A 22,197-nucleotide genomic window follows, 5' to 3' on the forward strand; every position below is an offset into this window, starting at 1 on the left:
AGATCTGTTACGTCTGACCATTTTCGACCAGATCTTTGGTCAGAAATAGCCAGACGGTGCACGAAGGCCATTTTCCTGTCTTTCGTGCACTGTTAGATTGCTAACAGTCGACAGTAATTGGGTTGGTGAGGATGTTTTGTTGATTTTTTAAACTTTTATTATGAAGTTATTTTTGCTAAGTCTTTAAATATAGGAGTTATAAGAATCCAAATAATAATCAATATTAAAAAATAATATAATAATAATCCAATTTATTTCTCTTAAAACCAAACATATTAATATAACATTCATCCATTAACCAAAGGCGCCGTTCATCGTCAAAACCCATTACCCCCCATATTTTGACCAAGTCAAACCTAGGGCAAGAAAAAAACTTCCGCCAAAAGCCCAAATCTCTCCCACCCAAATGTCCTCCACTAAATTAATCAGATCCCGTTAACCCTAAATCTCCTCCATTAAATCGCCCAAATCTCTTCCATCACTTCTTTCTTCAGTTCCCGGTAGCAGCAGTAAACAGTAAAGTCGTCACTTCGCCACCTCCGCCGCCGCAAACCATCACGTACAGAATGTTGTTTTCTTCCTTGGATGAAAGAGCTCGAATCCTTAGCCACTTATGGGATGTTCGAGAAGGTTGATATGGAGAGTAAAACGAAACCTGATGGTACACTAGCCTTAACAATATCATTTTTGGAGAGTACGTGGCAGTCAGCTGATAGAATTAGGTGCATAAACGTGGGTTTGATGGCCCAATCGAAACCTATTGAAATGGATCCTGATATGACTGATAAGGAGCAAATGGAGTATTATAAGAGTCAGGAGAAGGACTATAGGAGGAGGATTGATAAGGCCAGGCCGTGTTTGTTGCCCCTTTCGGTGCATAGAGAGATTTTACAGATGTTAAAGGACCATGGAAAGGTGAGTGCGAGGTTGTTGCAGAAGATAAGGCACAGGGTGTAGAAGTGGTACCATGATGAAGGGTATGCTTGTGCACAATTGGTGAATTTCGGGTACTTGAATCGAGGGAAGTGGTTTGTGAGGTTGTAGAAGGGGATATAACTCAGTTGGTGGTGCAGTTTCAGGATAAGCTTGGGAATGTGGTTGAAGGGAACACTCAATTGCCTGTTGTCAAGAGAGAGTTGCCCAAACAGGTGAGATTAAATTGGGTTTAATTGATTTCTGGATTAGTTATGTGTTCTGTTTGAACGTAATTGATGGGTGATGATTGCTTGTTATGGATATGGTTGATATTAGAGTTTTCTTAGTGGAATGAAGTAACTGAAAGTTGACTATATTCCTCTAAAAATGCCATTGGATTGTTAATGTTCTGTATGTATGTATTCAGAGTTGATTGATGATGGGAATGTTTGGTTTATTAGTATATATACATATACACTAAAATATAAATGTCTGTGCTTGGCTTCAAACTTTTGGGGGGCTATAACTTGTGGTGCAGCATGAGTTTATGTTATCATATTGGAATATCAAGTGTAACTGTACTTGTATTCTAAGTACCATATTTTAACCCTACAAAAGGTGAGAAAAATTGCCCTAGACTATCTGGTCATCAAGAATAAAATACTTAGTTTAAGTTGTTGAAGAATCTCTTGATTCTTAAAGAATACGAATCCATTGAGTGTAGGCAGCATTGACATGGAATGAAAAGCATTTTTATACTGTGACATAGAAGGGTTTGTTAGTGATAGTTGCTTATCCCAATGTCTGACTGAGGTGGTTTATTTTTTTTTAAGAAAAATGGGGATCAAAATAACAATTCAACTCCAACCTCCTTTGCCAAGATAATTTTTTACTCTTTACAAAGAGCTCTTTATTTCATATTCAACTTTTATGCTGATGTATGTGTAAAGCTGGTTTAGTAGTTTTTGGAATGGAATTGCTTGTCCAAATTTGTAGAGTCAGAATGTTCGTTTTCTGTGATATTGTAGGCATTAGTATGAATTCTTCATTAATAACAAAGCTTATGTCTTTTTAACTGGTTAATCTCTAAATTTTAGGTACAAAGGAGGCCCAGCATTGCCAAGAAAGATGATTTATGAGGGCATTACCAGTGAGAAGAGAGTAGAGGTTTACCCACTTTTTCTCAATTTGATTGATTCTAGGCCCAACATGTGAGTATCCTGCTTATGTTTATATTATTTGGATGGAAAATTATCTTGCAGATAGGAAAAGGGATTGTATAAAAAATTCCATTTTTTATTTATTTATTTATTTTTGTCTTCTTGTGGATCTATGGCCATGTATGTCTGGTTTTGATTTTCATTCTAAATGTGAATTATTTTTAATTTACTGAACTTGCTTTTTATTTATGATTGGGGTGACTATCTCTTCTGGATAATGGATAATAAGTAGACATACATAGATGTGGTCTTGTGGTGTAATGTTTCAATGTCTGTATTTTGTTGTCATTTAGTTTTCATTTTGAACAATGATAAAACTTGATCATAGTTGTTTTCTTTCTTTGGATATTCGTAATGGTACGTGAGTGGTATTTGGAAATTAGCTTGTACCGACATTATTTTTTTAAGAGTTGTCTATTTGTCTGCATACAATTTTGTATAAACACTCTCTTGATTGTTCTTTTAACTTTTAAAATCTATTGCACTTTGTTTAAGATTTTGGATTTTATTTGAAATTGTCAGGATATACTAAGAAATTGTTGTTGTAGCAACTTCTTTATCATGGTCTTTGCTGTTAAACTTATCTAAATATCGATACATATTTGAAATCTCTTTTTTATAAACTATATGGTTGATGTATCCTTTTCTTTGCAGATTCTTCTGGAGGTTCAAGTTGATGGAGGTTATTCTTCTTGCTTTGACATGGATTCCACCGAAAATGAACTGGCTTTGGTACCCCTAGAACCATCAAGGTCATCCCTAACAATTGCTGGGCGGCCTACCATGTCAAATGGTTACTCAACAGGTTATAGAATTAATCAGTATCAGGGTAGTTCTTTGGGCTCAGCGTTAACAAATATGGATCAAGGATACGACTCTTATAACACTGTTAAAAAAGGAGAGGGGGGAGGTTTGGCTGGATTACAGAATCTGGGAAATACTTGCTTTATGAATAGTGCCCTTCAATGTTTAGTCCACATGCCTCGTATTGCTGAGTACTTTTTGCAAGATTACAGTGATGAGATTAACACTAAAAATCCTTTAGGAATGCATGTATGTGGTTTTTATTTTTGTTTTTTATTTGAATTTGTATTGTTTTGTTTTAGCGTTGTATTAAGGTTAACTTCTCAATCAATTTATATAATATTCTAAGATATGTTGTGATTGTATATGATGCAATTATTATTAATAAAAAATTATTATTATTATTATTCAATTTTTTTTTTTTTTTTTTTTTTTTTTTTTTTGTTTGTTTGTTAAAAACTCTTGACAGTTTGAAGACTGTCAATGATTTAGTTAAAATTCAGCTAAATCTTTGATAGCTATTCATCTGTCACGAGATTTTTGACAGTTCAAAAACTGTCATAACCCTTTTTTGTCAGGGGCTACAATGAAACTATGATAGTTCAAAAATTATCATTGTACCCCCTTCTTGACTGGGAATGCCCGTCAAGCCTTTTTTCTTGTAGTGCGTATGCAGTATTATCACCTTCTTTGGGCTTGCCATTGTCACTTGTTTAGTTGGCTTGAGTTTCTTCATCTTGTTCTACGTCTTACTAGTGAATAAAGTGTTGTGGAGGATGAAGATTGAAGCTTAATTTCCCTGGATTTAAACGAGAGAGTTTTATTCAATGAAATACTTGATAGTAAATAACAGCTAGTTTGCTGCCTTTAGTACAATAAATCGTATATAACGATGTTTGATCTTTCTATTAAAACTAAGACTTTCTTATTTACCATATGGAACTAATTCCATTTTGCTTTACTTCTTATGTGCAATAAATCAAGAACATGTTTAGATTGACCCCTAGGTATAACTAACCCTACTTGGTCAAAGAGCAAACATTCAGATTGTGTGTTAGAAAAGTGCTTGAAATTTTAGATCTTCAGGATAGACAAACTCCAATCCTCAAAAGAGGGTTCATGTGGTAACTAGGGGCTCAACATTAATATTTAGTCCAATAAATTTACTTATATGAAACTTTGGGATTTTTTTTTTTTTATCTTGTTGAAATGTGGAAATTCAAATTCAACACATTCTGCCATGATATCATCTTAAGGTTCCATTTTACTAAAAACTTAAGCTGGTAAATACTTAGTCCAATATAGGGTCATGGTAGCGCTCAAATTAAGACTATTTTTTCCCTACTTAGGGGCATTCCAACAGCCGACAATTGCCACAATTGCCACAATTTGCAATGAAGTTTTTTGAGAATAACAGAAAAAATCAGAATAAAGAGAATTCTAAACTTTGCAATGGATTTTCATTAATTGTATTACATTCTGTTTGTGTAGCCTTACTGTGAGGCAGTTAATTTCACTCATATCTGACCCATTTGAGCCAGTAAAAATTATTAATAGAGAAAAGCCAGTGACCGCAAAGGCGCAAACTAGGGCTGCAAACGAACCGAACAGTTCGCGAACGTTCGTTGTTCGTTCGATTACTGTTCGATAATGTTCGCGAACATTTGTTCGCGAACAGTTCGATAATTGTTCGATAATATGTTCGATCGAGTTCGAACAGGGGTTGTTCGTTCGATTATGTTCGCGAACACTATACGTTCGACTAATTCATCCGTTCGCGAACAATCGTTCGATTGTTCGTTCGTTTATGTTCGAAAAACATGTTATGCATTATTATAATTAAAAAAAAATTCCATTTTATATTATGTTTGATTGAGTTTGGATGAATTTTTTTTATGGTAATCAATATAAAATATTAGATACTTTTGTTTTTCTATATATATAATATGTAAATTTTTTTTTTTCCAAATGTCATCAATAATTAATATATAAGTATATAGCATTTTAATTAAAAATAATAAATTCTATGATACATAGCATGACATTTAATAACATAATAAATTGTATAATCAAGTGTAAATATATAGTAATCCATAACATAATAGCTTCATATTTTTCTAAATGTAATCAATAATAATATTATAAGATACATTTCAATTAAAAAATAATAATATAGTATGGTAAATTGATAAACATAACATATTGTATAATCAAGTGATGTATCATAACAAACATTTAATATATAATAGTTTAATTAAACCAAATTAATCACACATTTGTATGATCACATATTACAATAAACTCTCATATCACTATAAATTTATAGGTGTTGGTACAAAATAAATATGTAGACAGTATGATTAAATAATAATATATTATATTATATAATTAATCACACTATGTATTGATCATATATTACAATAGATTTTCATTTTACTCTAAATTATGGGTGTTGATACAAAATATATGTAAACATTTAAAATATTTATGTAATTTATGTATAGATAATAAATATATGATAACCTATAATTTTGGTAATTTCATAACATATTTAACCTATGATTAATATATGTATGATAATAATTTTGTATATACACAATTACACATTTTATAACAAATTAATCACACATATGTATTGATCATATATATAATAGGCCATCATTTCAATGAATTTATGGGTGTTGATACAATATATATATTGTATGTATGTATAACAAATAAATCACACGTATGTATTGATCATATATTACAATAGACTTTCATTCCACTATAATTTTATGGGTGTTGATACAAAATTATATGTAAACATTTAAAATATTTAGGATAATTTATGTTGATAATAAATATATGATAACTATAATTTTGGTAATTACATAACAATTTCCTATGATTAATATATGTATGATAATAATTTTGTATATACACAATTACACATTATATATAACAAATTAATCACACATATGTATTAATCATATATTATAATAGGCCATCATTTCACTATAAATTTATGGGTGTTGATACAAAATATATATATAATAACAAATTATCACACATAGTGTGATCATATATTCAATAACTTTCTTCCACTATAAATTTATGGGTATTGATACAAATATTATGTAAACATTTAAAATATTTAGTATTTACAAATTTCGAACGATTTAGTCGAACAGGTATTTACAAATTATCGAACGAATTATCGAACGAGTTAGTCGAACAGAACAAGTTAGTCGAACGAGTTAGTCGAACGAGTTAGTCGAACGAACACGAACAGTTGCGAACGAACACAACGAACTTTTTGTTAATCGAACGAACACGAACACACATCCTGTGTTCGTTCGAACACGAACACGAACACGAACAATCGAACATGCTTATCGAACGATTTTCGAACGGGCCCGTTCGTTCATGTTCGGTTCGATTGCAGGCCTAGCGCAAACTACCAAAGATGTATTATAATATATAAAATATACTATATATATATATATATATATATATATATGATGAGAAAACAATTAAAAACTATAAATTAACAAAGAAAATAAATTAAACATTAAACTTGAGAAAACATACAAAATCATGTCTATTACTGTCAACTATTGTAGTGTCGTTACGTGTATAATTTTATCAAGATCTTATGATGATCAATTAAACATGTATTCTATCAAACATAAAATTAACTAATTATCATTTTAATATTACTTTAGAAATTTTATCAAAAATTTAAAGTTAGAGGGTTAAAAAAAAAGCTGATAAAGTGATATAGTTATTTTAGAATAAATTTCTTGGAATAAAGGCTATGGTTGATTTTTTGTTATATATATATTCTACTTTAAATAAAGTTTATGCTTAGTTCCCTTTGTTTGTCCTTACGAACCAAACTGAAGAAAAGTATAAAATCTGCTATAATTTCCAAGTCATTTAAAGAAGAAGATATATATATCACTTTCTACTTTAAATAAAATTTATGCTTAGTTCCCTCCCTTTTCTTCCTAACCACTACTTTAATTTGGCTTTAATGACACTAAAGCCTAAAGTATTGGACCAGACTCTTGTAATTGTCTCCATGCAGTTTTCATTTGCTTCATCAAACACACTTCATTTCGCCAATGGATTCCGTTTCATTTGGCAGCGAATGTGGGTTCAATCGTGATTTATACAAGGCCGCAATCAAGGGTGAGATCCAACCCTTCACGGATGACAATCAACAGCTTGATCTCATATTAACACCGATTAAGAATACAATCTTGCATGTTCACCTGTCATCCGAAACCCAAAAATCAATATCGTTCGTGAGACAAATGCTTGAAAAATGTCCATCGCTTCTACTACAAGTTAATGCCAATGGGGATACACCCCAAACCCGAAAATCAAGAGAGTTCGTGCGCAAAATGCTTGAAAAATGTCCATCACTTCTACTACAGGTTAATGCCAATGGGGATACACCCCTACATGTTGCGGCAAGACATGGAAACTCTTCTATAGTGAAAGTTCTTATTGAGTGCGCAAAAACTCAACATCAAGATACAGAAAGTGGGTTAAAATACAAGCAGCTGATGATCAGGAAAAGCAATAACGAGGGAAACTCAGCCTTGCACGAGGCAGTGGTGAGTGATCACGTCGATGTAGTGGAAATATTAACCAAAGAAGACCCTGAGTTTTCACATTTTGCTAATAATTTGGGGGAAACTCCACTTTTCATTGCTGCCGAGAGAGGATGTCTCTTATCATTGCGTGAAATATTAGAAAGATGCAAGTCAGCCGCCCACGAAGGCCCCCATGGAATGACTGCTTTGCATGTGGCTGTCATGAACAACCATAAAGGTGATCCCTTATCTATATCTTATTTATTTGAGAGTACAAATGAGTAAAAAAATAACTTTATAATATTATTCGTTTCCAGATTTATGAAAGTAGTGGGCGTTATTACGTAAATCCCGACGGTTTTGGTGAAGTGTAAATCCCTTTTTTTTTTTTTTTGTTTTAATTTTGCTGTAGAAAGGTGCGTTTTGGTTCAATATTTATATCCATATTCTCAATCCTATTCTCAAAATATTGTGTGGCATATTATTCTAGAAATATTACTATATTTTTTAATTCCTTTTAGACCCCTTAAGTTTATTAATTTCACTAAATACCTCCAAAAAAAAGTTTAAAAGTTAACAAAAACAACCCTATCGACCCATACTTGCCAGATTCCGGCAACTACTGTCAGTGATAGTCGGAATCTGTACAACGGCCTACATCACAACCATAACTGGCCGGTAGTTCACCGATCTGGTTGTCAGTGATGACCAAAGAAATGGTCGTCGTTTTCTTTGGCCTTTTCCGGCCATCGACGGCAGCATTTTACTGTAGATCTGGCCTTTTTCGGCCATCGACGACAGCATTTTACTGTAGATCTGGCCTTTTCCGGTCAGATCTACCACGTTACAACACAGATCTGACCGATCTATGTCGTAACAAAATTTTTCGACCAGATTCCGGCGGTGGTGGCCGGAATTTGGCATTGCGGGTGGTGGGGGTGGTTTTGTCATTTTATACATTAGGGTGTTTAATTATATTAGCAAACTTAGGAGCTCTTTTATAAATTTTTAAATTTTGCCTCGTAATACTCCCATATCCAACTACCCAATATTATTCCCAAAATCCTATTCAAAATAATGAACCAAACGCACCCTAAAAGTTGAAAAGGTTATTTTGATATTTCAACCATTTTAAGAAGTGTATTATAGACCTTTTCACTTTCATTTGAAAACACTAAATTTATTTATTTTATTTTTTCCACCCCTTCTTTTTCCTTTTCCCTTTTTCACCCTCTTCCTTTTTTAATTTTTTTTCCTTTCTCCTTCCTCCGTACTTCCACCTTCTTCTTCCCCACCATTTCTATTAGAGGACCAGGCCCCCCGTAACTACGATGAGGTCGAATCTGGCCAGATCGACTGCCAGGAGGTCGAGGTCGAACAAGACCTCCCTAAAACGACCTCCTCGCAACAGTACAAGGCCAGAAATATTTGTTGTGAGGCCTTTCTTGGCCTTAGTGGGCTATGACCAGGCTGAAATAGCCTCCCCACGGATGCCCAAGGCCGGAAATGGCCTCCACCGCAATTGCTCAAGGCCGTTCTCGGCCTCCAACGACTGCCACGAGGTCATTCTTGGCCTCAAGCGCCTACCAAGATACCATTTCCGACTTCAAGCAACTATTATGAGGCTAGATTTTGTAAAAAATTGTGCAAGATTTTTGTGTTTCATTTATCAATTGTTATTAAATGCCTATTTTATTAAGTTTTTAGTTATGAATTTTTTTTTTAAATTTTAATAGAAATGGGTGTGTTGTAATTTCTCCTTGGGGGTTCGCTGTAATGAGGCCTTAAGTAATGTTTGATATACTATATTAATTCAATTTTTTATTGTTTAATTTGTTTCAGATAGTATAAAAGAATTGCTAAAGAACAAAAAGAGTTTGACCAAAAACAGAAATGAAAACGGGTGGACTCCACTTCATTTCGCTGCATATGATGGTTGTCCTGATATTACAAAACTACTTTTAGACTCTGATATATCTGCTGCATACGTTGCTGATAAAGATAGAAAGATGACACCTCTTCATGTGGCAGTCAGCAATGCATTTCCACTTCATATCTGGTACTGGCCAAAACAATTTTATGGGCATATGCAGATAACAGAAGAAATTATTTCCCAGTGTCCAGATTGTTGTCAAATGGTTGACGACCGTGGATGGAATGTTCTTCACTTTGCCATGACTATGTTACCTGTTCAACAATTGAATACTTTGCTAGAAAATCCAATTTTACAACATCTTGTTACTAAGAAGGATGCAAGAGGAAACACTCCTCTCCATGTGCTTGCTGCTTGCCGTCCACGGGAATACCATCGCATAAAAAAAAAACTTGAAGACACAAGATATCATTATGCCGTTAACAAGCAAAATGACACTATCCATTACATAATATTTGACGGCTCTCCTCAGCTGCAGGTACTGAATTCCACTCTACACTTTGTGTTTATTTAGCAAAGCTATGCTTCCAAAAAAGTTGATTAATTTGTTTTACATTATTTTATAATGTACATGGTATAATTGTAAAAATATCACCATATAATTAATTTATACAATTTTTGCCTCCTAAAATCAATTTTATTGGCTTTGCCGATGTTAATAAATCACACAGTCATGAATGCTTTTGTGTGATGTTTAACTTAATTAATTTTTTACTTAAAAGAGATTATAAATTCTGAACCGTTTTCGGATCTTTTTTCTATTGATTGAAGTTGTAGGATAATTTTAATTGAGTGGAAAAGTGAAATATTGTGGTTTGTATCGAAAAAGTATACTGAATTCATACACCGAATAGATGTGTCACCATCCGCTTTTTTAAAAAATAAAATTTATAATTAATCAACGATCATGATAGTGTCACGTTTATTGATGCATGAATTCGGTATCCCTTGTTTGGTGACTGTATCATTTTTCTTATCATTAATATTTCATTACTACTTTTACATCAAATTTGTCTACAATATTTTATTTTGATTTACTTTTCTACAATATTTCTTGTATTGCAGGAAGAGATCCAAGAATTGTCAAGTTCTGATGGTACTGGACCATATCCGCGAGGTGTTATTAATAAAAATCCATTCTGGATATTTGATAGGCTCCCTAGATTTGAGAAAACAATAGATTCTGAAATGGTGGTTGCTACACTCATAGCAACAGTAACTTTCACAGCAGCTTTAACGATGCCCGGTGGCTACCGAAGTGAAAAAGGCCCTGATCAGGGCACGGCATTCCTAAGTAGAAAAGCAGCTTTTCAAGCTTTTGTTATAACCGATGCTACAGCCTTCGTCCTCTCCCTCGTCGCTGGCTTTGTCCACTTCACTACAGCATGGAACTTGCCGGTATTATGGTTTTATCGTGCATATACTCGTTTGCTCATCTCGTTAGCTATAGTGGCCATGGTGGTTGCTTTTTCTACAGGCACATATGCAGTATTATCACCTTCTTTGGGGTTTGCCATTGCCACTTGTTTAATCGGCTTGAGCTTCTTCCTCGGGATTTTTACCTTAATATATTTGAGGGAATCGTGGAGGCGTAGAATTTTAAAGAAGTATGAAGGAAAGAGGCGTAGCCAGTAATATTTCTTTACCCAGGCTATTTTTTTTTTTTTTTTTTTTTTTTCAGTGACATAACAAACTTCTTGAGTAACACCTTTTGTAAGCAAATCGTAACAATTTGAGAGAATGTTTTAACTGAAAAATTATATGCATCCAGTCATAGCGACATCTTAAACCTAATTTCTTAAATTGCATTTGTTATACAAATATATATTTAAATTAATCAAAATTTTGACAAACAAATATGATGAATCATTAGAGTTGGATGTCCTTTCTCTAAAGAGATATCAAATTTAAAACATAAATAGATTATGCAACATTCAAAAAAGTAAATTATTGATTAAAGAACAATGACTATTAATAGTCAAATGAATGATATAAATATTTGATATGAGTTGTAAGAATAAATAAATAAAAGTTTAATTTGCAATTGTGAGAATAAGGGGAAATCTTTTGGAATTGTATTGCTGTGTACATACTAAGATTACTGATAGTTTAAAAGAATGGTTAATTGGCTTCTCCTCTATTATCGATATCAGTTAAATTTATTTTTCGGTCATATTACTTTTTAAATTTATTAAATTAACTCAACAATAGTTAACAGTTGAATAGTGATAACTATTATGCTTTTATTATTGTTCACAATTCCCGTGGCTAATATCTTTCAAGCATCAAGCATCAACAGAGGGGTGTGCCTGCCGATTGCCACCTGCACTCATTATCTAGTCGCCCCTCACTCCCCATTCTAATATACGAGTGTACTGCTGTCGCAAAGGCATATAATGGTTTTACTTTTAAAGTACCCTTCAGTTAGTGTGTTCAATTTGGGCAGATAATTACTTTCCATTGGCTGGCTGCATATATAAGGAAATTATGTGTAATACAACATATTCAAATTGCAGATAATTAATTAATGCTTAGGAGACAAAACTTACTTTTTGTCACATTGAGTTGTATCCATCTTTTAAGACGACAATATTGTGTTACAACTTATAATGGAGGGGAACTCTTGTTGTAACTCATTATTTCATGGTGGAAGTTTTGTGTGGATGATTTACCGTGGTTTTTCCTTTCACTTGGAAAGATTTTCTTTTTAATTGCACAAAAAAATGAAAAAGATTAATTCTTTGAGTTTGATTGTTTGAAATTGAGATTGTGCCTTCTTTTCCTACATAAAGAAGCATTCTAATGTAAGATGACTTGTAGGTTAATTTAAAGTTCCTTTTAATATCTTAGAAATATCTCAAAAATAATAATAAAATAAAAAGAATTTAACTACTTTTTGACTTAACAAGCTTTTAAAACAGTCAAAAAATGAATAATTTCATCTCTCCTAGCTATTTCCCTCAATTGGTCATAGCAACATAGTAACCGTATTTTATATAGATACCATGTAAATGACTAAACAGTTAATAATTTCATATAGAGAAATGAACTCTCAATTTTTCATCAATCTCAAATTTATTTACAGTATGCTTATATGTGACAATCCATTAACAGTATTTTGGAACAGTGCGCGACGTTTTTTATATAGCCGTTGATACAAAACCCCCCGTTTTGCAAGAACTTTTATTTCTAACATTTTAACCCAAACTAAGTTTTACATATTACAACTTAACCCTGGCTACTTTTCAAAACATTAGCCATTCTATCATTTACAAACAAACACAAAATAACAAAAGCTAGACTGTAGGATTTGTGTTTTCTACTAGTTAAGGAAGAGCAATAAAAGAAGAAGCTAAAACCTTTAGCTTAAATCTTTTTTTTTTTTTTTTTGGACCACGGGTGTGTTTGTACTAGCTTGCATGCACCTTAACTAATTTCCCGAGGTCTTAAAATAAATGACCAAGTAAATCCCCTCAGTGACCACCCCTATTAGTGTTTGGGAGGACTCAAACTTAGGAACCAATTTTGGACGCTTTTGCTCTTTTACCATCAGGTCACGCTCAGTGGTGGTTCCCTTAGCTTAAATCGATGCAACCTTGTATTTTAATTAGGGGTGGGCAAAAAAATAGGGTAGAATTGAAACCGACGAGTACTCAGGGTTCCGGTTCCAGTTCTTACCTAGAATCGACCCTTATAAGGTCGGTTCCGGTTCTAAAAAATTGAAACCAGTACTTTTCGGTTCCGGTTTCACCACTGCAGGAAGCATAACCAATATCGGAATCAAGACCTGGGTACCAGGGTAGGAATAGGGATTGAATTGTAATTTTTGTAAACTTTTGGGGTTCATTTTCATTTTTGTGAATAGTAGTGGGTAATTGTAATTTTTTTGGGTACTCGGAATCGAAAACTTTATTTCAGGTTTCTGTTCCAGTTTTTAGGAACTGGAATCGGCCGATTCCGATTCTGGTTCCAAATCTTAAGAACCGATTGGTTCTGATTTTGATTCTGGTTCCATGGGATTTGGGTGGGCCTAGTTTTAATAAATAAGAGTACATTAAAACGATGTCGCTTTGATTTAAAGAACTAACAAACCTTAATGGATTTTGAAGTTCTGTTTACTCTTTGGGGGCGTTTGGTTGGGAGGATAATGTCATCTTATTGAGGTAATGTCATCTTATATTACTTAGATTACCACGTTTAGTTGTCAAGTAATATAAAATTTCAGTAATTTTTTAAAACCAATAGTAATTACTATTGGTTATATAGGTGGTAATTTGATTACCTCCATACTCCATTTTCTTAGGTAATTTTAATTTTGTTTCAATTTTACCCTTAACTATTAAAATTTTTTGGCAATAATTCCCTTATTCTAAAATTAATTTACATTAACCCGTCATTACAATTTTACCCCTAATTAATTAAGTTTTAAGACAATAATATCCTTATATTTAAGAAAAATTATAGGCCACCTAAGATCACTGCTGCGCACCAGCCACCACCGTTGGCTGATATATATATATATATATATATACAACCATTGTCGGCCATTGGCAACCACTATCGGCTACCGATGGGCGGTGGCCATTATCGAAATAGTGCATAACCAGTCGGATCTGGCAAGCCATGCTCCATTCTAGCTAGAAACGACCAGATCAATGATCGAAAACAACCAAATGATTGTAGATCTAGCCGTTAACAGCCAGATTCATGACATCGTGTGCCAAAATTAACAGCTAGATCCATGGCACACAAGAACCACAGATCTGGTCATTAATGGCTAGATCGGTACATGGCCGACCATATCTGGCTAGTCGTGCGTCATTCCAGCAACTGCCAACAATAGTCGACGATGGTGGCCGGCAATGGCTTAGGGTTGGTGAGGGTGATTTTGTTACAAATTAAACTTTTATATGGTTGGGGTGTTTTAGTAAAATTTCAAATGTAGGGGGTTAAAAGAAATAATTCAAAAAATAATAATGAAAATAATATTATATTAATATGTAAAATGAGGGCAATTTAGTAATTTATATAATATACTCACCAATTTATCCTCCCAACCAAATATATCAATATAATATACACACCAATTTATTCCAACCTAACCAAACAAGTTTCCTAAACATTCTCAATAATCTTAAAAGTAATATATATTTCCATTAATACAACATTCTTGAACCAAACGCTTCCTTCAAGTTATCTCCTTTTCTTCAACCACTAACATCGTTTTCTTCATTTTAGTTAAGTAATTTTAACTAACACTTGAATCTTCTATTTCAGAACCCAGCACTTCTTACTTTCTAACCTATGATTCTGACCTTCTCAACAATGTATTATAATGCAGTCTCGTATAATGCAGAAGTAATTAAGTTCACTTACGTTACCATTAATAAAGTCCATCTTTGCAAATTTAATAAACTCAACAGTCAGCTTCTCCGTGAAAACATTCCTTACTTGGACAAGACAATACCAGCATTCTTAATTATTTCTTTTTTCCCTTATTTAAATCTCTTGCCTTGTTGGCTGCAACTTCTTTGCATTGAAATCGAGTTTGAGATTTCTTGTGGAGCAGCTTGTTCCTAGTTAATTAATAGAGAATTTCATATATGCATGAAAAAAATATATTTTCGTACAATTAATTAAGCTTCATAATCCAAAAGAATCAATTCGAATTAGATTGATAATATACATTACCAATGTGCGAAACATATCTGAACTTATTTCCAATGGATTCAATTTCAAATGTGAATGATATTGAACCTCGTTTTGCACAAGGCTGCAGCTGAGGGCGATATTGAACCCTTTAACGCAAGCAATCAAAATCTTAATCGCATTTTAACACCAATCAAGAACATAATCCTGCATATTCACATCATATCTCCAAGCCGAACCCCGAAAAAAACCCAGTTCGTGAAAGAAATTCTTGAGATATATCCATCGCTACTGTTACAAGTTAATGTCAATGGTGATACTCCATTAAATCTTGCAGCAAAATAGGGGCGCCCCGGTACAGCAAAAGCTCTGTTGAACTGCGCGAACGCGACTCCGCTGGGAACATAGAAAGCAGAGTAGGAGCTGCAGCTGCCAAGCAGATGTTGAGGATGAGGAATAACAAGGGGAACACAGCCTTGCATGAGGCAGTTCGAAATGCTCGTTTAAATGTGGTGGAAATACTGACCAAAGAAGACCCTGAGTTCTCGTATTTTGGTAATGATTCTGGGGAAACTCCGTTGTATATTGCTGTGGAGAGAAAGTGTCCATTAATAGCGGCGAAGATATTGGAAACTTGTAAATCAGCCGCCCAAGAAGGCCCTGATGGAAAGACGGCTTTGCATGCGGCAGTCATGAGGCATGATTTAGGTAATTAAGTTACTTACCGTCTGCTTTTATATTATCTCCCATTCATCCATTATAAATTGATTGCCAAAATATCTTGTGATAGCAGTTCTACAAACATTATACTACCCAAAAGCATAAAACTTCATAGAAGATTAAAGTGAAATAAGCATTATGAACATCTGGAATTATGTAGTTAATTCATCGTTTTATGCTTATAAGTTCTTAATTCAATCGGCTATTTGCTAGAGTTTTATATATGACAACGGCACTATATCTATATGAACTTAAAAATTCTCAGATTGATCCTAAAATGAGGGTTTTATGAAATCACCTTTTGTTTGAACACTTTGCCCCTACATAAGAACAATTAGTTGAAAAAGGGAGGAAAGCAATGAGAATTACGTTATGATCTAAAAAGAGAAAGAAAGGAATTCCAAGGAAGAATATGTATAGGTTCATCTCGTGTTTTTATAATGATTTATTGCATGTATAACTTGTCAATGAAAATATACTACATTAGTGCATGCGACATACAAGTACTACATAGTTGGTGGGCTATATGTACACCGGAATGTCAGGTAAACTTGTGCCATAAAAAGTACAAGAAATTATTTACAATCCAATTTAGAGTGCTTTCTTATATATTTATTTTATTTTTTATATATGTTTTTTTTTTGTTTTATTTTATTTTAGGGACAACGAGAAAAATACTTGAGAAAAAGAATAGTTTAACAAAAGAAAAAGACCAAAATGGGTGGACTCCACTTCATTACGCTGCATATTATGGTTGTTTTCATGCTGCGGAATGGCTTTTGAAATCCGATGAATCTGCAGCATACATTGTTGATAAAGATAGAAAGATGACAGCTCTTCATCTAGCAGCCGGCCAAGGGCATGCAAACATAATGGAAGCAATTATTTTCCAATGTCCTGATTGCTGTGAATTGGTCGACGAAATGGGATGGAATTTTCTTCACTTCCATGACTAGTGTAACCGTTAGTCAAACAATCAACCGTAAAACTCGAAACGCAATTCAGAATCTTGTTCAGAAGGTACCAAAATATTTAACCAATGATAATATAAAGTAAACATAAATAATCAAGAAGAAGAAGTTATTATCATGTCCGTGATTTGAAACCCTAAAATTATCGGTTGCTTTGAAGGGGGAGAAGAAGAGAGGAGGAGGGGGATGTCGTTGGATCTGTCATTGAAGTCGGCGTGTAGCGGATGTGGAATTGGATCCCCTGTGGAATTGTATGGAAGCACCTGTAAACACATGACTCTTTGCCTCACGTGTGGCAAAACCATGGCTCAGAACAAAGGCAAATGTTTCGATTGTGGCGCCGTCGTCACTCGCTTGATTCGAGTTCGTCTCCTTCGAATTTCATTTTTGCTTTCTATTGCCTAGTTTGGTTTCTATATGGTTAGGTTTTAATTATAATTTTTTGTTGAATTTAGGAGTGTAATGTTCGGCCGAGTGCTAGCGCTGACAAGCATTACTTTATCGGAAGATTTTTGTCTGGACTGCCAAAATTTACGAACATGAAAAATTCAGAATGGACGCTTCAGAAAGAAGGACTACAAGGGCGCCAAGTTACTGATACTTTGCGGGTATTGCCTATTTTGTGATGATTGCTTTACAATTATAGCTGGAAGAGTTGAAACAAACATTTTGAAATGCTATAATTTTTTATAAGAAGATTGAGAAAATTTTCTCTCATTTTGCTATTGTTGTAGAGGGAACTCAAGTTAGTCTGTAGTGGTTGTTTATGTTATTATTAACACGGGGAAACAGAAAGAGAAAGAAACAAGAATTTCTTACAATTAAGTTAGAAAAGGACCAGGAATTCCTCACAATTAAGTAGAGAAAAAAAGATGTTTTAGACATCTATTTACCTCTTGAAATGGTTATTCTGTGCCAATCACAATGTAAATGCTAATCTATGTTGACCATGATTTCATTTGGTTCTTAAAAAACTTATTCTTATAAGTTTGTACATGCATTATGTAGGAGAAGTACAAGAATAAGCCTTGGCTCTTGGAGGATGAAACAGGCCAGTTTCAATACCATGGTCACCTTGAAGGCGCTCAGTCAGCAACTTACTACCTGCTAGTGCCGGCTAATAAAGAATATATTGCTGTTCCTGCTGGTTCTTGGTATGCAAGACATATATCAATCTATGTGCTTTCTATCTATCTTCACACATAAGTTGCAAATCGGTAATTCTATGAATTAGTGGAGCAGATCTTGAAAGTCTCTTCCCCCTCTTTTAAATGACCTTTTATGAGTGAATTAAAATTTCAGTTTACATTTCGTTGTGGTACCGTACTTGGTTACGTGATGTGGAAATATTTGTTTGATTGAATATATAAATTTTTTATTTGAAGTTTTTGTCTCTATTTCTGTGAGATATAGGTTTAATTTTAACAAGGTTGCACAATATAAGCAACTTACCTTGGAGGAAGCCGAAGAAAAGATGAAGAACAGGAGGAAGACTGCAGATGGATATGAAAGATGGATGATGAAAGCTGCAAATAATGGAGCTGCTGCATTTGGTGAAGTAGAAAAAAATTTGGATGACAAGGAGAGTGCTGGGACAGGTGGGAGAGGACGCAAAAAAAGTGGTGAGGATGATGAAGGTAATGTCTCAGATAAGGGAGAAGAAGATGAAGAAGAGGAGGCAGCTAGGAAGAACAGACTTGGACTCAATAAAAGAAGTGGTGATGATGATGAAGAAGGTCCAAGAGGAGGTGATCTTGATTTGGATGATGATGATGTTGAGAAGGGTGAGCATTTTGAATATTTTTGAGGATTATTTCTCCATTCATTTCAATTTCGTGTGGTAATGTCTAATTTATTTAATTTTACATCACAAAATGAATTGAATGAAACTTAAAATTGGTCTTTAACATCGCTATTACGTTGGACAACTGGGAGGTTGGAACATCTATGGGCAATCTTGTTGATATTTTTTTCACTCTTAAAGTGGATCTATGTGTTCACATCTATTATACCCTAGGATTTAATGGAGGATTTGACCATTGATAGAGGTAAATTGTTGAAAAGGGTTACATATTCGTTAATCCTAATCTTACTGTGGTTGGTCAAAGGCCTTGCTTTTCTAAGAACACCTTGAGTTATTCGATGACCTTCAATTATGTTAAGAAGGTTGTGCTACAATTCTTATGTCAAAGTGGTTTTGGTGAATTGATGTTCTATTAGTTAGCTGGCACATTTATATATGTGTTGCATCATTGAGGACATTAATTCATCACTTTTGAAACAACTATATCTTGCTGGTAGCCTCTAGTACTTGTTGTTTAACCTTAACATGGCATGGGAAGCGAAGAGATTTCGATATTTTTATGTTCTTATTGTCTGTTTATGTCAGAAATTTCTCCTAATTTGTACAAAAGGTAGCTGTAAAGTCCATAATCAATCTTATTATTTTCATCAACTTAAACATATGAGTTATGTTTCTTAGACTGCTTTTGTCCTTCAGCAAAATCTGTTGTGTACAAATTTTATGGCTTCCCATATTCAAATGTGATATATATCATACATGTTTCATGTTGGTATGTTGCGTTTGATCTAAATACAAGTTATACTGCTTTTCAAGTAGAATAGATGATAGTCCTGATTCTTAATGTATGTTTATGATCCAGGTGATGATTGGGAACATGAGGAAATTTTTACTGATGATGATGAAGCTGTTGGTAATGATCCTGAGGAGCGGGAAGATTTAGCCCCTGAAGTTCCCGCTCCGCCAGAAATTAAGCAGGTCTGTTGGTATGCATGTAATCATAACATGCCAGTTTTTGTTGTGATTGATGCACTTACCTTGATCATTTCACATCACTTTGAGAAGTTTAAGTCTACTGGTGATAACCGGTTTTTTAGGATCATGATTATTTAATATAATAAATAGGTTACTTCAGGATCTGAAGACTCTATACTATATAAAGTTCATGAGGTTGGGCATATATATCTTGCTTGCCATGGTGATAGCTGAAAGGAAGAAGTGAATTGGCTTTAAAGAATAGGACTGTATATATAGATACTAGATATGGTAACATAATTTCTTTGGTGGACATCTCAGTTTAAACAAATCCTTTAATGTTTAGGAGCCCTGATAGTAAGAAAGCAAAGATAGGATTCTGAAATCTCATCCCCATAATTTTCTACTTCTACAATAAAGGAAGAAACTCCCTTAACGAGGGTTTGACTAATTCCATATATTAGAAATATGAAAAAGGCGCTTAGTTGAGTAGGGCGACATTTGGATTTTCTCCATTATACAGATTTATCAACGCAATGAGAGCTCTATTCTTTGTTCTGTTATTTAACTGTGCTCTGGAAATTTGTACGATTCAGTATTTGAATTTTTGGGCAGCACATAGACAACTTCATCTGTGTAATAATGCTATTATTCGAATGTACAGATCGTGAATGTATTCAGAATTAAAGAAGGATAGGCAATAGTAGAGAAGAGAGAGGCTTATTTGGAGTATGGCAATTTCATTAAAGATCAATTCAACAATGGAAAATTTTGGTAGAAGCTTTAATTAGATCTTGTTGGCCTTAATTTCATCAAAGAGTTTGGTCTAGGGACCAGATTAGGAAGAAAGAATTGGATGTGGCAATTGTCTAATCCATTTGTGCTCGAGTGCTAGAATTTGTATCAAATTTAATTTCAAGAACATTATCTCATATGGCCTCATCCCGTTTATACACTGCTAAAGCATCAAAAAATTTATTCTGGCAGGATGAAGAGGATGAAGATGAAGAAGAGGAGGGAGGAGGACTGAGCAAATCTGGAAAAGAGTTGAAGAAGCTGCTTGGGCGAACTAATGGGCTAAATGAATCAGAAGCTGAGGACGACGATGACGATGACGATGATGTAAGCTTTTGTGATGTGTAATTATGGTTGTCACATTGACAAACTTTGAACATCATTAAAACAGATGTAGTGGATGGTTAATTAAATGGGGATTAATTTCATATATTACATATGTGATCATTTAGTCTGAAGCACACCCAAGCTTTTTGGAAACCATTAATAAAAAGTTTTTGATGGTTTCTGAAAAGCTCGGTTGCTCTTCAAATTAAATAATCTCACAAGGGGTGTATAAAATTAATCCATTTAAATAAATGGTTGTATTGATCTTTGTTGTGCAGTTTTAATTGTTGCATTTAGGAGTGTGGTGATGGGCATTTGACTCTCTTTGCCCTGAGAAGCAATTAATGTTATGTTTGAATTTGAAATTATTTTGCGCTTTGTATTCCATATATGCCTGAACTTTTTATTTATTTTGCTTGTCTAAACTTTTCATTTATTGATGGGACTCTTTGCTTGTCTTGATCAGATGGATGATGACATTGGCTTTTCTTCTGCGCCGGCTCCAAAGCAGAAGGATACACCTAAGAAGGAGGAGCCTGCTGATAACAGTCCATCAAAACCAGCTCCTTCTGGAGCCAAGGGAACTCCTGCTTCCAAGTCTGTTAAGGGTAAGAGGAAATCTAATGGTGATGATGCAAAAACATCTAATAGTACACCTCTAAAGAAGGCGAAGACTGAAAATGTAAGTCACTGCCTTTGATGAACCTGCTCATTGGATTTCTTGATATCTTTGGGTTTTGCTTAAATTGGAACTTCTCCTTGATTTAACTTTCCTTTTTATTTTTCGGGAATTAGGATGCTAAAACTTCTGTAAAGGAGGAAAATGGATCTGGTTCAAGAAGTGCTGGGCCTCCAAGAGGTACACAATCATCATCATCGAAAACAGGGTCAGCTGCTGCTTCTGGTCCGGTCACTGAAGAAGAAATCAGGGCTGTTTTACTGCAGAAGGCACCTGTGACAACACAGGATCTTGTTGCTAATTTCAAAGCAAGACTGAAATCCTCTGAGGTATGCTGTGTCTTATTGTTACTTCTAAAACAATATGGACTGAAAATATGTTTGGAAAACCTGGAAATGCATTTCGAATTCAGCTTTCTGTTATAACACCATATTAGCTTGTTGGATAAATCAAATATTGCTGCCTATCTCTTCGGTGCAGGATAAGAGGGCCTTTGCGGATATCCTGAGGAGAATTTCGAAGATACAGAAGACCAATGGGCCTAACAACTACGTCGTATTGAGAGATAAATGATTACATCCTGACATAATACCACTACCATTCCCATATTGCAAACCTCATTTCATCAGACAATTGAGCTTAAGCTACATTAGCGTCTGGTGTTTCTTGCTTTCGGAGCAAGAATAACTGAGAAATTCAGAAGAATCTTAGTTCTTCCAGTCCATTAGTTTATAAACAGACTTGGACTTGTATGTTTTTCTATAAACATTTGTGTTCAGTGTTTCTATATTTACCATTATGGTCAATTTTCTTCCACGCCAT

The 22,197-nt window shown here is 34.1% G+C and overlaps 3 protein-coding genes across 5 annotated transcripts; all 3 read left to right on the forward strand.

The window, feature by feature from the left end:
* The first annotated feature begins 322 nt into the window (after positions 1-322).
* LOC116119052 (protein TOC75-3, chloroplastic-like) lies at positions 323-2,141 on the forward strand. Of its 3 annotated transcripts, none has more exons than XM_031405011.1 (2): positions 323-915; positions 2,013-2,118. In XM_031405011.1, exons 1-2 carry the CDS (start codon positions 586-588, stop codon positions 2,052-2,054), a joined length of 372 nt encoding a protein of 123 aa, XP_031260871.1. In that variant the 5' UTR covers positions 323-585; the 3' UTR covers positions 2,055-2,118. The 3 variants fall into 3 exon arrangements, 1 of the variants encoding a protein (XP_031260871.1); XR_004126265.1 differs by lacking the exon at positions 323-915 and adding an exon at positions 1,471-1,533 and having other exon boundaries at positions 2,013-2,141; XR_004126266.1 differs by lacking the exons at positions 323-915; positions 2,013-2,118 and adding exons at positions 1,471-1,533; positions 1,640-1,901.
* A 4,907-nt stretch (positions 2,142-7,048) lies between these two features.
* Positions 7,049-16,783, forward strand: LOC116119036 (ankyrin-3-like). Its single transcript, XM_031404992.1, has 5 exons — positions 7,049-7,763; positions 9,368-9,936; positions 10,524-10,966; positions 15,445-15,815; positions 16,488-16,783. The coding sequence occupies exons 1-5, from the start codon at positions 7,049-7,051 to the stop codon at positions 16,781-16,783; spliced, it is 2,394 nt and encodes a 797-aa protein (XP_031260852.1).
* Positions 16,784-16,819: 36 nt separating this feature from the next.
* On the forward strand, positions 16,820-22,174 carry LOC116119042 (transcription initiation factor IIF subunit alpha-like). Its single transcript, XM_031404998.1, has 9 exons — positions 16,820-17,161; positions 17,254-17,406; positions 17,807-17,952; positions 18,212-18,582; positions 19,462-19,577; positions 20,562-20,696; positions 21,163-21,378; positions 21,492-21,704; positions 21,856-22,174. Exons 1-9 carry the CDS (start codon positions 16,985-16,987, stop codon positions 21,946-21,948), a joined length of 1,620 nt encoding a protein of 539 aa, XP_031260858.1. The 5' UTR covers positions 16,820-16,984; the 3' UTR covers positions 21,949-22,174.
* Positions 22,175-22,197: the final 23 nt, after the last annotated feature.

The sequence above is a fragment of the Pistacia vera genome, unplaced genomic scaffold, assembly GCF_008641045.1.
Source record: "Pistacia vera cultivar Batoury unplaced genomic scaffold, PisVer_v2 Contig87, whole genome shotgun sequence".
Lineage (NCBI taxonomy): Eukaryota > Viridiplantae > Streptophyta > Magnoliopsida > Sapindales > Anacardiaceae > Pistacia > Pistacia vera.

Excerpts from the sequence above, each read along its gene's own strand:
- LOC116119052 (XM_031405011.1), top strand. The coding sequence starts at position 586 with ATGAAAGAGCTCGAATCCTTAGCCACTTATGGGATGTTCGAGAAGGTT. Across the intron at positions 916-2,012 it reads TGTTAAAGGACCATGGAAAG|GTACAAAGGAGGCCCAGCAT; the intron begins GTGAGTGCGAGG and ends TCTAAATTTTAG.
- LOC116119036 (XM_031404992.1), top strand. The coding sequence starts at position 7,049 with ATGGATTCCGTTTCATTTGGCAGCGAATGTGGGTTCAATCGTGATTTA. Across the intron at positions 9,937-10,523 it reads ACGGCTCTCCTCAGCTGCAG|GAAGAGATCCAAGAATTGTC; the intron begins GTACTGAATTCC and ends CTTGTATTGCAG. Across the intron at positions 15,816-16,487 it reads AGTCATGAGGCATGATTTAG|GGACAACGAGAAAAATACTT; the intron begins GTAATTAAGTTA and ends ATTTTATTTTAG.
- LOC116119042 (XM_031404998.1), top strand. The coding sequence starts at position 16,985 with ATGTCGTTGGATCTGTCATTGAAGTCGGCGTGTAGCGGATGTGGAATT. Across the intron at positions 17,407-17,806 it reads AAGTTACTGATACTTTGCGG|GAGAAGTACAAGAATAAGCC; the intron begins GTATTGCCTATT and ends TGCATTATGTAG. Across the intron at positions 19,578-20,561 it reads CTCCGCCAGAAATTAAGCAG|GATGAAGAGGATGAAGATGA; the intron begins GTCTGTTGGTAT and ends TTATTCTGGCAG.